The sequence below is a fragment of the Enhydra lutris genome, unplaced genomic scaffold (assembly GCF_002288905.1).
Source record: "Enhydra lutris kenyoni isolate GAN:26980312 unplaced genomic scaffold, ASM228890v2 scaffoldscaffold14, whole genome shotgun sequence".
Classification (NCBI taxonomy): domain Eukaryota; kingdom Metazoa; phylum Chordata; class Mammalia; order Carnivora; family Mustelidae; genus Enhydra; species Enhydra lutris.
Window position 1 is genome coordinate 25,978,682 of NW_019154098.1, and position 15,102 is coordinate 25,993,783.

The 15,102-nt window shown below is 32.8% G+C and overlaps 1 protein-coding gene across 2 annotated transcripts in view; it reads left to right on the forward strand.

Moving 5' to 3' along the window:
• Positions 1-15,102, forward strand: part of LOC111146567 (CUB and Sushi multiple domains 3) — a 1,261,269-nt gene that overhangs the window by 118,389 nt on the left and 1,127,778 nt on the right. For both annotated transcript variants that reach the window (XM_022502159.1, XM_022502160.1), the window contains exon 2: positions 9,346-9,568. In XM_022502159.1, the coding sequence (XP_022357867.1) occupies positions 9,346-9,568 (223 nt within the window). The remainder of the gene's footprint in view (positions 1-9,345; positions 9,569-15,102) is intronic.

Sequence of the window (15,102 nt, forward strand, 5' to 3'; positions counted from 1 at the left end):
TATTGAAAATAATAAAATATTTTAATGTGTTTTTATTGATAACCTGAACTAGAGCCGTGGAATTACATTTCATAGGCACTGTCTGCTAGCATATTTGATACATTTGGGCAATAGGCATTTTTCATTCTCTGACAAACTAGTAATAGGGTTTTCTAGTGTGTTTATTCAAATTTGTGTGGTCAAATTCAAAGAAAATAGACTAGTTAAATTATGTAATGGAGCTTCATGGCTAAAGATGATAATTGTAGTAATAAATAAGAGGACAAGGAAAAGAAGAAAGAGTGCTAACATGTATAATAGTCACTATGCTTAAAATACTGTTCAAAGAGATTTTCAGTTATTAACATGCTTAACCGTTAAAACAGTTACTCATTATCTCATTTTATAAATAAAGAAACTTGACACATAATAAGATAAGGTAATTTGCACAAAAAGAGTGCTAAATTGTGAGGATGGAATGTCTAGCTGCATAAACTGAGACTCACTGAAAAACTGATATTTTTAATAAAACCATAAATTACATTTTAAAGTCTAATTAAAGAGACAATTGCAGACAAGAAAGTCTCAGTAAATTCATATTTTAGAGAATGAATATTAAAAATACAGTGATCTTTTAGAAAAATAAAACCCATTGCAAATTTAAAAATTTTTAATGACTATTTCAAACTTTCTTATCTCTGCCATAATAATATTGCTTAGACATTACCCAAATCAAAACAATGTATCAATGGTTGATAACTGTTTAACTTTAAATGAAACAAAAAGTATTTTTATTATAGTTAACTATACTTTTTTAACAATATGAATTTTATTTTTTAAATTTTTTTGAGTGTAGTTGATACACAATGTTACATTAGTTTCAGATATACAACAGAATTCACCTTCTTCATATGTTATGCTAAGGGTTACCACAAGTGCAACTACCCTTTGTCACTGTATATTGCTCCCAAATATCATTGCCTATATTTCCTGTGATGTACCTTTTATTACTATGACTTATTCCTCCTACAGCTGGAAGTCTGTATCTCTCCCTCCCCTTCATCCATTTGGCCATCCTCTGTCATCTCCCCTCTGGGAACCACAGTTTGTTCTCTGTATTTATATATCTGATTCTGCTTTTTGTTCATGTATTCATTTGTTTTGGTGTTTAAATTCCACACATGAGTGAAATCCTATGGTGTTTGTCTTTCTCAGTCTGACTTATTTCACTTAGCACAATATCCTCTAGGTGTCACTACTTGTAGATGACATGATATATATAGAAAACCCCAAAGACTCCACCAAAAATCTATTAGAAGTAATGAGTGAATTTAGTGAAACTACAGGATTTTAATAAAATTAATACCCCCAAATCAGTATGTTTGTATACATTAATAATGAAGTAGCACAAAGAAAATTAAGAAAAGAATTTCATTTACAATTGCAACAACAACAAAAAAATAAAACACCTAGGGAAAAACTTAGCCAAGGAGGTGAAAGACATGTACTTTGAAAACTTTAAGACATTAATGAAAGAAATTGATGATGACACTAATGAAAGAAAAGATATCCCATGCTCATAGATTGGAAGAATTGATATTTTAAAATGCTTATACTAACCAAGGCAATCTACAGATTCAATACAATCTGTATCAAAAAAAATTAGCATTTTTCACAGAACTAGAATAAATAATACTAAAATTTGTATGGAAACACAAAAGGCCCCACATAGCCAAAGCAATCTTGAGAAAGAAAAACAGAGCTGAAGGTATCACAATTGCAGATTTCAAGATACATTACAAAGCTGTAGTAAACAAAATAGTATGATACTGGCACAAAAATAAACACATAGATCTGTGAAGCAAAATAGAGTGCCCAGAAAAACCCCCACACTTATATAGTCAATTAATTTATGACAAAGGAGACAAGAATATACAATGGGGGAAAGACAATCTCTTCAACAAATGATATTGGGAAAACTGGAGAGCTACATGCAAAAAAAGAAAGATAGAAAAAAGAAAAAGAATCTGGACCACTTTCTAACACCATTCACAAAAATAAACTCAAAATAGATTAAACACATAAATCTAAGACTTGAAAACACAAAATTCCTAGAAGAAAACATGGGCAGTAATTTCTCTGACCTTGGGCATAGGAAAGATTTTTCTATACGTGTCTCTTAAGGCAAGGGATAGAAAAGCAAAAACCAAGTATTAGGACTACATTCAAATAAAAATCTTCTGCAGGGTGGAGGAAACCATCACCAAAACAAAAAGGCAAAGTACTGAATGGGAGAAGATACTTGCAAATGATCCAATATCCAATAAGGGATTAATATCCAAAATATATGAAGGACTAATACAACTAAACACCAAAAAATAATCTGATTTAAACATGGACAGAGGACCTGAATAGACATTTTTCCAAAGAAGACATAAGGATGGCCAACAGAGGGGCACTTGGGTGGCTCAGTGGGTTAAGCCTCTGCCTTCGGCTCAGGTCATGGTCTCAGGGTCCTGGGATTGAGCCCCGCATCAGGCTCTCTGCTCAGCGGGGGGACTGCTTCCCCCTTCTCTCTGCTTGCCTCTCTCTTTATGTGGGATCTCTCTCTCTCTCTCTCTCTGTTAAATAAATAAAAATAAAAAAAAAAAAAAAGGATGACCAACAGACACATGAATAGATGTTCAACATCACTCATCATCAGGGAAATGCAAATCAAAACCACAATGAGATATCACCTTACACCTGTCAGAATGGTTAAAATTAAAAAAAAAAAAAAAGACAAAAAAATGTTGGCAATGAGGTGGAGGAAAGGGAACCCCTGTGCACTGTTGGTGGGAATGTAATTTGGTACAGACACTGTAGAAAACAATGGAGGTTTCACAAAAAATTAAAAGTAGAAATACCATGTGATCCAGTAACTTCACTACTGGTTATTTATTCAAAGAAAATAAAAACACTAATTCTAAAAGGTATATGCACCCCTATGTTTGTTGCAGCATTATTTACAATAACCAAATTATGGACACAACCTAAATGTCCACTAAGAGATGAATGCATCAGGAAGACACACACATACACAAACACTAGAATATTATGCAGCCTTAAAAGAGATGAAATCTTGCTGGTTAAACACATTTTTAATATTTGTTACATCTATTTTTAACATTTGCTTTATCTAGAAATATGTAGTTTCTTTAGATGTCCCAATTCATTTGAAGATGAGTCATATATCATACACCCTCCAAAAGAAAACAGTAAAAGAAGATACATGTGGAAGAATAAAATGATAATCATAGAGTTTAGAAAGAGAGAAAAAATTGCATAGAGGGACCCTCTCTATTTGTAATGTCTTGAGCTTGATATTGAAGGAGGTGGATTTTCACTCACCTCACAGTAACAGGAACCTCCTACTTCCTGCTGGGTGGTTTCAAAAGACATGTAGGGTACACTACTCCCTTATAGTTGTTAATGGAAGCAAATTAGAAAACACGGATTTTCCTTTCCATTTGATTATAATGAAGCAATACCCACCACCACTTTTCCTGCTGGGACAGTCTCAGAAGAAGCCAGTTAAAGAGAAGATTTAAATAAGATCCGGAATTTCATAAAGTAAATGATATTATCCAGGTTGTAAGAAAAATCATTTATTGTTCCAAAAGGCAACAAGATCTCCAACTTAATGGAAAAAGGGATCAATGAATACCAACACCACATGACAGATATTTTAAAGCAGCCAGGATAAAAGAAATTCCCCAAGAAACAATGCAGACACTTAAAACAGATAAAAAAATTTAAAGTGCTAGTAAATCAAAAGACTCGGCAAAGAAATGGAACATAGAAAGAAGAGTCAAATCAAAATGTTACATTAAGAGGGGCTCAGTTGGTGAAGCATAAAACTCTTGATCTTGGGCTAGTAAATTGAGTCCTGCCCTGGGTGGAGAGGTTACTTAAAAATAAAATCTTAAAAAAATGCTACAGAAGAAAAGTGCAATAACTGAAATGAAGAGCTCAGTTGGTGTGCTCAAAAGAGAATGGAGGGAATAGAGAAAATAACCGAGGAACTGAAGGAGAAAAGAAATGACCTAATCTAAACAAAAGAAAGAAAGTAGTCTAAAAAAAAAAAAAAATAAAGATGAACAGAGCACCAGCGACCTGTGGGGATAAAATATAGATTCTACCATGTGTCACTGGAGTCATAGAAGAGAGTATAGGGCTAAGGAAGTACTTAAGGAAATAATGACTGAAAACTTTCCAAATTTGGCAAGAGACATACACCTACAGATTAGAAAAGCTGAGTAAACTCCTAAATTGAGAGGCACAAAGAAATCCATACCACGTATATTATAATTAAACTGAAAACTGAGGACAAAAAAGTCTTGCCAGAGAAAAATGACACCTTGCCTGGGGGAGAAAGTCAACAAAGGTATGGAACTCAACAGGACGCACTAATGGTATAATCAACACTTAGAGAACACTCTATTTACAACATTGGAATACACATTATTTTCAAGTATTCAAGAAACACATATTAAAGATAGACCATATCCTGGGGATTAAAACTTAAAGAGATTTGGACTGAAATCATCTAGAGTATGTTCTCTGATCACTATGGAATCAAACTAGAAATTAATATCAAAAGTTAATTAAAATCCAAACAATTGGAAATAAAACAACTCTCTCCTGTTAACAGCCATGGCTTCCTTGAAAAGGAAGATTCTATGAAAATTTAAAATACATTAAACTGAATAAAAATGAAAATATAACATATCGAAATGTGTGAGATGCAGCTTAAGTAGTACTGAGAGACATTTTACAGTACCAAATACATGCATTAGAAATAGAGAAAAGTCTCAAATTAGCAATCTATGCTCCCTCTTTAAGAACCAAGAAAAGAAGAAAAGCTAAATTCAAAATGAGGGGAAGAAAATAAATAATCAAATAAGACATGAAAATCTGAAAACAGAATAAAGTTATAGAGAAAAAAATCAATGAAACAAAAACTTGCTTTTAAGATCAATGAAATTGGCAAAGCAGTAGCAAGATTGACCAAAAAAATGAGAAAAAGCACAAAATTACTAATATTAGGAATACAAGAGGGGTTACACCACAGACCCGACAGGCATCAGAAGAATAAGGGCATACTATGAACAACTCCATATTAGTGGATCTGACAACTTAGAATTCACTCATTATTTAAACACACACACACACACACACACACACACTCTTCACCTGATATGAAGTGTTTACTGGTAGTGATGCAGCTACCAAGGAAAACTAAAGAAGTTCCTCAAAAAATTAAAAATAGAACTACCATATAAGTCAGCCATCCCACTTCTAGGTATTTATGAAAAATAATTAAAAGCAGGATCTCAAAGAGATACTTGTACTCCCATGTTCACTGCAACTTTATTCATGATAGCCAAGAAATGGAAACAATCTAAATGTCCATTAAAGTGTGAATGAATACATGAGGTGTGTATTTTTAGGGGAAATCAGAGGGAAATCCTGTCATACTTTACAACATGAATGAACCTTGAGGACATTATGTTAAGTATTTATGAATACTCGAGTACCTTATGAAGTAAGGTAGTCACAGAAGAGCAAATACTGCATGATTCTACTTATACAAAGTATCTAAATTAGTGAAATTCATGCAGAAGAAAGTGGAATGGTGGTTTCCAGGAGCTAGGAAAGATGGGGAAATTAGGAGTTATTTTTCAAGGGGTATAGTGTTTCATTCATGCAAGACGGAAAAGTTCTAGAGATCTGCTGTACAACACTGTGCATGTAGTTAGCAATACTGTCCACTTCAAAACTAGTAAGAGGATAGACTGAAAAAAGAGTCATTCAATATAATTGGGCACAAAAGCACAACTGCAGTGCATAAACACAAGTTTGAAAAAAAAAGTGAAAGGTAAGCACAAGAATATTTCTTGTCAAAGATCTCAACTAGCATAAAAGAAAACAATATAAAACTTTAAATATCATAAAAATACTTGCACAAATAATTGTATTTCCATACTGTACAGAAAAAGTAAAATATGAATGTGAAAAGGGGAGAAAAAATTAAAAATCTGTATTCTTGTGACCCAATTCTTGTGACCTAAGTCATGAAAAGTCTAGTTTTGTTCAACTATAAATTGATTCTTTAAGTGGAAAGTCAAGATGTGAAAAATACAACAAAAGGTATTCAAAATGTATATATGAAAGGCAAATGTGGATTACCAATGAGTAATCAGAAAGCTAAGCAATTGTTTCCTAAAAGAGAATTACAAAGAAGAGCCCTTTAAAAATAAGTGAAGGGTATGGAGAGGCAATTCATAAAAGAATAATTATGAATGAATGAGAAGCATATAACAAGATATTTAATCCCAACAGTTATGAGAGAAATGCAAAATAAAATAATAAGATAACTTTTTTTTTGCCTTGTATAAAATCTAATATTGCCAAAATTGAAGCTGAAGGTTGAAAACACTTCATAGCCTGGTGATAGCAGTAGAAATGTTCACATTTCTTGATGATAGTTTGGAAGTATCTACCTAAATTTAAAATGAGACACACCCATTTGTGGAATTTTATCCAAGGCATATATCACACAAATGCACAAGGATATATATCTGAAGTCATTCTTTGTGCCCCTGAAAACACAAAGACTAAAGCTGTCAATAAGAGATACATTAAATAAATTAAAGTACAGACAGACCATATACCATATAGCTACGTAGTCATTAAAAAAGAATGTAGGAAAAGTACATATGTAGACACAGAATCAGTGATATTTTACACATATACACAAAAACATTCAGAAAATTATGCACAGTATGACTGATTCTCTTTGTAAATATGGAAATATGCATATATCTGCATTTGCCTAGAAATGGCCTAGAGAGAGATACACACTAAGCTGATAACGATGACCAACGTTGTGAAGCATAAGTAAATGAGGGAGAATTTATTTTACTTTTAAGAACTCTGTTTGTTTCTGTTTTGGGGATGGGGGGTGGAAACTATAAACCTATTGTTGACAAAATGTACTTTGTTATTATGAATAATGTGATGTTTAATCAAACTTCAGTATAAACAAAAAAATGAAAATAAAATGAAGAACACAGATGAGAAAGCTTAAAAATAGGTGTAATTCTTAATCTGCCTCGAGAAACAAAAAAGGAAAGAAACTGAAATGTATGAATCAGCAGGCCCTTAAAGAATTAGTGGCCAGAGCTGAACATGTTATTTTAGGACATATGTCCTTTTTCTAAAGCCATCAGGGTTATGGGGCTTGAGAATATAAAAAAATAGCCCATAGATCAGATTGTAGCTGAAGGGATTCATGCTTGCATTTAGTTATGAAGTTCAAATTGGAAGCTGTTCAGGCAGAAAACTAATAGAAATGGGTGATAGCTAATTAACCTAAGGCTTCAAAGTAATTGCTCTGCAAGAAGCAATTTAAAAGGGACCTTTCTCCTTTTTTATTTTTGAAAATCATAAAATGCCCTATTTGACTTTCGGTGCATGAGCAAAATATAGGTATACACACAAATATTGATTTTTTTTAAACTTCTACCTTATTCAACTTCTTGGTAACTTCTTAAAAGGCCAAAAAGAATCACAAGAACTGTGTTTATATCAATACTGAATATCCCAGGTTTAGGATTTTGCGGTAAAATAGAGATAATCAGAGTAGGTTCCTGAAGTAAATGTGGGTAAGAGGATAGGGTTGTAGTGATTAATTCAGCCCTGAGCCACCTGCCTCACCATTGGGGTCAGTAGACCCAGCTACTCTAAAGCATACAGTTGTTTGGTAGAGAAGTGGATACACTAGCAAAAGCATGGTATTCTTGTGAAAAGAGAAAAGAATGCATATACAATATCCCACATCATTCTCTGTCTGCCACAATCTATAACTCTGGCTTCCCATTCATATTTTTCAAAAATATCCATACCTATCATATACTCATTCCTTCTCAGAGAGGGGATCCCCATATTTCCTACATTTCTATATCCAGTTCCAAATATAGATGCTTTGGGTAATAAAGTGTTCTTTCCCCTCAGTTAGCTCGTATTTCTGACTTAACAGCTTCATGGTCCATAAGCTTCATGCACAATCCACAGATCTGGAAATAACACCAATTTCTCAAGAAACATTGTATGTTTTCTGGATGTCTCCAAGAGTCAAGCTGTCAATAGTTCAGACTTCCCATAGAATTAGCACTCTCACAGAACCATGTAAGTTCCTTTTTTTTTTTTTAAGTTTTATTTATTTTTTTAGCAGGAGGAGGGGCAGTGGGAAAAAGAGAGACTCCTCAAGCCGACTCCTCTCTGAGTGTGGAGTTTGATGGAGGGCTCTATGCCATGACCCCAAGATCATGACCTGGGACAAAATCAAGAGTTAGACACAATGAACTGAGCCACCTGGGCTCCCTGAGCCATGGAAGTTTTTAAGATGGCTGCTGTCAGGGTGCTTGGGTGGCTCAGTCAGTTAAGCATCTGTCTTCAGCTCAGGTGATGATCCCAGGGTTCTGGGATGAAGCCCCACATTGGGCTCCCTGCTCAGTGGAGAGCCTGCTTCTCCCTCTCCTTCTGCCACTTCCCCTGCTTGTGCTCTCTCTCCATCTCTCTCTGTCAAATAAATAAACTAAACAAACAAACAAATGGCTGCTGTCAGTTGTCCAGGATTCAAATTTTCAATGTCTTTTCTTCCTAACCTTAGGTTTCACTCTGATATAGTTAGTTTAAGATGGTGTTTATCCTAGGCCAACTATTCTAGTCAAAGAAAGAATGATAACGTATATTGTTTTTTTAGATCTGAATCATTTATCCTTCTGGTAGAACCAGGGTGGGAAGGATTTTCCTAAGGCACACTGGCTACATGGTACAGATATGGACACAAAAAAATTAGCATGTTTTACCAAGAAAAAGTGAAGTTAATTTTTTTAAGGCAACCTTAAAAAATCATTTAGTTTTCATTGTTGTTTATGATTGTCCACGATTAGTTTGGAAACTACTTTGAGGAAAGATACCATGTTCTAAGATTTTGTTTGTCTATTGGATCATGAAATGGATAATGATGTGTGGAGAATTTTACTTCATCAACTATTCTATAGTTGCTAACCATAAGATGTTTGGTAGATGGCAAGTATTTTTTTTAGGATTTTGCTAGCTATTTTGCTAGTTTTTAGGATTTTGCTTATCTTTTTAAGAAAGAAATCTAGATAATTTACCTAACTTTGCTATTTACAAAATTATGACCACATCTTAGAAAAACAAAAGTTTTTTTTTTTTTTTCAAAACTATACTGTCTCCTGGATTTTTTGTGCTTTTATATAATATTAATGTCTGTTTATTTGTCTTTTGTTTCAGGATTTATTTATACATGTGGTGGAACTTTAAAAGGACTTAATGGCACTATTGAAAGCCCCGGTTTTCCATATGGATATCCAAATGGTGCAAACTGTACATGGGTAATAATAGCAGAAGAACGGAATAGAATACAAATTGTTTTTCAGTCATTTGCTCTAGAAGAAGAATATGACTACTTATCCTTATATGATGGACATCCTCATCCTACAAACTTTAGGACAAGGTTAGTGTCTTTTGAATGGAAGAATGGAGGGAAAATATGTTATGGGTAAAAGTTCATTTTACACAGGGTACGTAATGTTTGTGGTACAATTGTAATAAAGTCATATTCACCATTTAATTTTTATTTACTTGGAATTATATCATCTCAGGCACAAATTAGCTCAGTACGTTTGACTTCATAATGTTAGCATATTAATATTATCTCTCAAAAAAGTGAACAGAAATTGAATTATGACCTCTTTAGATTGGCTAAAAGTGTTTTTTTAAATACTTATTTTCAGGCTTTATTATTTATGGGTAATAACTGTTGATAAAGTGAAAGCATACCATACAATGTGGATACTCAATTTTAATATACAACAATGTGCAAAAATATGTAAAAACCAATATTCATATAAAAATACATTAATTTTATGTATTGTGCATGGTTTAAAAAATCTAAATATCTGAAAAGTTGGACCTTTTAGGTCACTAACTGGGAAATTTACATTTCTGTCCATACAAATGAAATTACTTATTTTTAAGCTACTTGATAAAACAGGTGTGAAAATTAGCTGACACCTGCCTATTATTTAAGTGCTTCTTCAAAATTTGTTCTTAGAATATAGGGTATCTAATTATATGAGAAATTTTCGATGTCTTATTAAAAACTCCTTTTAAATATAAACCAACTCTACTTCAACCAAGTTCAAAATATAACATATTTCATTAAGTCCCAGATTTTTACCAAAGTGTGTAATTTTTTAACTATAGTAAACCATTTTTGAACTTTTAACTCAAAATATCCTAAGCAGATAAACTCTTAAGATTTAAAGACTCGTTAGATACTTGGCTATGTTTATACTCAGAACGATAGATAAAAATGTCTGTGTTGTTCCAAACCACATGTTTATGCAAAGAAAAGGTCACTAGATTGATTACGGTTTATTTGTTTGTTGTTTGTTGTTCACTTATGGAGTATTTCTAATTATTTCCTTCCCTTACATGAAGTCTTTCAATATCTATCCCTTTAAGAAGTATACAGTAAGGCTGACATCTCTGAGAGTGTTATTTCATTATCATGGCCAAGATCATTAAAAGCTGAATGTCTTTTGCTAATGACCTAGCACAAAGTCAAGATAGAAAACAACACTGTGTACAGGAGAGGGTCTGGGGGGGAGGAGGGCATGTATCTGTGTTCACCTGCACACAAGTGATGTATCCAATCATACATACTACAGGCTAAAAGAGAAAAGAAAGATAATTCTTAGAGTTTCCAGCTGGCTAAAATGACACATATAAAAGTAAAAGGACAAAACTTTTTGCATATTTTCTTAACAGAAGCAATGTGTGCGATATAACTGATGTAAATATAAAAAAGAAATAAAGCACTCAATGCTACCTGGCAGTTTCTAGCTATAAAATCACTGATAGTACGGTTTGCCTAAGTATCTATTCTCTCTAGATCCCCTTGAAAATGAGAAAACGCATTTTTATTTTACCTTTGCTCCTTTTCTTGGAGAAACAATTGTGGCCTCTGGGAAGTTAAAAAACTTTGTCAGACAGGGAAAATCAATTTTTTCTTTTCATTCTTTCTTTTCTAATTTGTAAATGGGAATAATAGCACTTAATTTACAGAGATTCTGTGTGTACTACAATGTAATGAAAGCTCAATAAATCTAATCCTTAGCATTTATTAGGTCCCCTGTACCTGACACTACCAAGTATTTTGTATTCATTATATTACTTAACTTCTCAAACAATGTGAAAAGATTCCTATTATTATCATCAAATTTTACAATTGGGAAAATGAGTCTTACATTATTTGCCCAGGGTTAATTTTGTTGAAAGTATCAAGAGGCAGGATCATCACTGCAACCCAGCTTTTTCTCAGTTTAGAACTTAAGCTTGTAAAAAACAAAACAAAACAAAAAATGAAATAAAATTCGTAATATATAATTCATAAACAATGTATATAATCTCCATGGCTTATGTATTGATATATAAATCAAAGCCTATTTTTCTTTGACAAAATTTAACGTATAGATAAATAACAAAAATTTTTTAAACATGTATAACATAGAAAGATATAAACCAAAAGATAAACTACGAATTTATTCTTGGTATTTGTTTTATGGCCTCCCTTCTAATATAAATCTTGTATCATTTTTACTCTCATGTGGATATATAAGGCATCTATTGGTTTTTATGTTTAAAGAAATCCTGTTGCTAATGTTATAGCCGACTTTAATTAGAAAGACGAGGGAGAAAAAAATCTAGTGTATAACCTACAACACCTTCCAGACTGGGTTTATATACAAAGTCTGAAGCTGAAACTGCTGCTGGAAGTTTGATTCATTTTTGTGTCTGTCTCTTTGACTCACTGTTTTCTTGCTTTTTTCTTCTCTCACATTCTCACTTAATACATGTCCTTATGGTATGTCTGCTGTTCTCTATCTTTTGGAAATTTGATACCTATATTTTGTTATTTTCCGTGAATTCCAATAGCGATTTTTTAATGGCTTGCTATAACTGTCTTGAAATAAAGCAGAGAAGATGGTCTGTAGGTCTTGTCATTCTTGCTTGTGTAAGTAGAGGCTTATTGGATTTACCAAACACAATTTCATACTTTTTTTTTTTTTTTTTATTTGACAGAGAGAGAGAGATCACAAGCAGGCAGAGAGGCAGGCAGAGAGGCAGGCAGAGAGAGAAGGGAGGAAGCAGGCTCCCCGCGGAGCAGAGAGCCCGACGCGGGGCTCGATCCCAGGACCCTGGGATCATGACCTGAGCCGAAGGCAGAGGCTTTAACCCACTGAGCCACCCAGGCGCCCCCACAATTTCATACTTTTAAATATTCTCTAAAACTTCAATTTTTGATGATCCTGCTTATTTTCCTGTGAGTTGTTAATTTATTAAATAAAAACTGATATTGGGGGCTGGATGTGGCACTTGCATCAAAACACCATTAGAGAATTCCTTCATAGTTCCATATTTAGCTTATATCTGATGCTGGTACATTTAAACAATTTGGTTTACTTGATTCAGGAAAGAAATTCTAAGCTTTATTTTATTTTTTTGTGTAAATATTGTACTTTCTCAATAAAAAAATTATACCAAAAGGTAAAAAAGAATTATAATCTTATGGGACTATACTTACCTATTTAGGATCATACTACATATGCTATTTATGTTCTTATTTAATCTCTCTACATTGAAATATACATATTTCACATGTGACTAGAATTTGTGTTATCAGGTTATCAGATGCTTATATTTAATTATACTATAATTCATTTAATTATTCTATTACAAGACATTTTTGTTTTTTTTTCCCTTTTATAAGTAATTCAGATATCAGCAGTAGCTTTAATTCAGATAACCTCAAACCACAATCCCTAGGTGAAAACTATTCCAGAAAAACAGCATTTAATTCCAACCTCAGCTGTAGAAATTGACATGAAGAATGCTCAGGACCAGTAAACAGACAAAATAGGTCACAGTATTAAAATGTTCCCATTCACAATTTTTATTTTACTATTAGAAACAAAGTTCAGTTTTAAGAATGTTTAATTTTCTAAAGAAATACATTCTAAGGTTGTCATTAAAAAAAGGACGTAGCTATCATAAAGTCATGGTCATAGTATAGAAATGGCCACAACATGGATTTTATCTTCTTAAATTGCATGAATTTTCATGAATTAATGATGCTATAATGCTAAAGTAAAAGAGGTAAATATCATTGTGTATGTGTATATGTGTAAACATATACAAACTCTTCTTGGGGAAGGCAGGCAATAAAAATAAACAACTGCTGTACAGAAATAGAAATTTATCTGAGGGGGACAGGTAGTGAGGAGAGAGTCTGCTATTTTAATTTTTTTGAGTTTAACCAAGATAATTCACATAGAACACTGTTTAAGGCATACAACATGACAATTTTATATATATATATATGGAGAGAGAGAGAGAGAGAGTTTTATGTTTTATATGTGTTTTGTATGCTGCAAAGTTGCTAAGAGAACAAATCCGATTCTCACCACACATATGGCAATTATGTGAGCTGATAGAGGTGTTATCCTTATTGTGGTAATCATATATATATATGTATATGTATGTATGTATGTATGTACATATGTATATATGTGTATATATATGATTACAATAATATATATTTATATGTATATGTATATATGTACATATGTACATATGTATATGTGTGCATATATATGTGTATATACATAAATCTGATTTGTATATATACAATATATACTATATATATAATATTCTGTGTATATACAGAATCTGATTTGTTCTCTTAGCAGCTTTCAAGTATATAAACATAGTATTGTTAACTATAATTACTATGATCTACATTAGATATCTAAGACTTTTCATTTTATAACTGAAAACTTGTAATATTTGACCAACATCTCCCCGTATTCCCAAACTTCGCCCCTGACAACACCATTCTACTCAGCTCATTCTCTCTATTCTTTAGTCATTCTATTCTACTTTCTACACCATTATTCTGAGTTTGGCTTTTTTAGAATTCACATATAAGTGATATCTAGGACTAGTGGCTGATTTATCATCTATCAATGGACACTTAGGTTGTTTCCATCTCTTAACTATTGTAAATAAAGCTACAACAAACATGAGAGTGTAGATATTTCTTCAAGATAGTGACTTTATTTCCTTTGCACATGTGCCCAGAAGTGGAATGCTAGATCATTTGGTAGTTCTATTTTTAATTTTTTAAAGAATATCCAATGTTTTCCATGGTGGCTGAACAAATTTACAATTCCACCCCCAGAGCACAAGTGTTCCTTTTCTTTGATATCCTCACCAATACCTGTTATCTCTCTCTCTTTTTTTTTTTATAATAATCATTCTAACAGGTGTGAGGTAATATCTCATTGTAATATGGATTTCTAGTTCTCTGATGATTAGTGATGTCAAGTAAAGTAACTTTTAACTTACCTATTGAGCACGTGTGCGACTTCTTAGGAAAAACGTTTAAGCAGGTCCTCTGTCCATTTTTAATTGGATTATTTGTGGTATAAGACAGGGATCAAATTCATTCTTTTGCATATGTTGTTTATCCAGTTTTCCCAGCACAATTTATTAAAAACACTATTCTTTCCCCATTTGCTATTTTTGGCTTACTCATCAAATATTAGTTGACTGTGTGTGTGTTTGTGTGTGTGTGTGTGTGTGTGTGTTGAGGAGGGGGGTGGTTCTTCCTTGGCTCTCTATTCTGTTCCATTGGTCTAATTTGTTTTTTGCCAGTACCATATTGTTTTGGTGACTTAGCTTTGTAATGTAGTTTGAAATCAGGAAATGTGATGTCTCCAACTTTGTTCTTCTTACTTCAACATTTTTCTTCTCATAGTTCTTCTTACTAGATTGCTTTGGCAATTTGGGGCCCTTTGTGGGTTTCATATACATTTAAGAATGATTTTCCTATTTCTATAAAAAAAAATGCCACTGGAATTTTGAAAAGGACTACATTGACTCCACAGACAATTTTGGGTAAATTTTCATTATTAATCACCA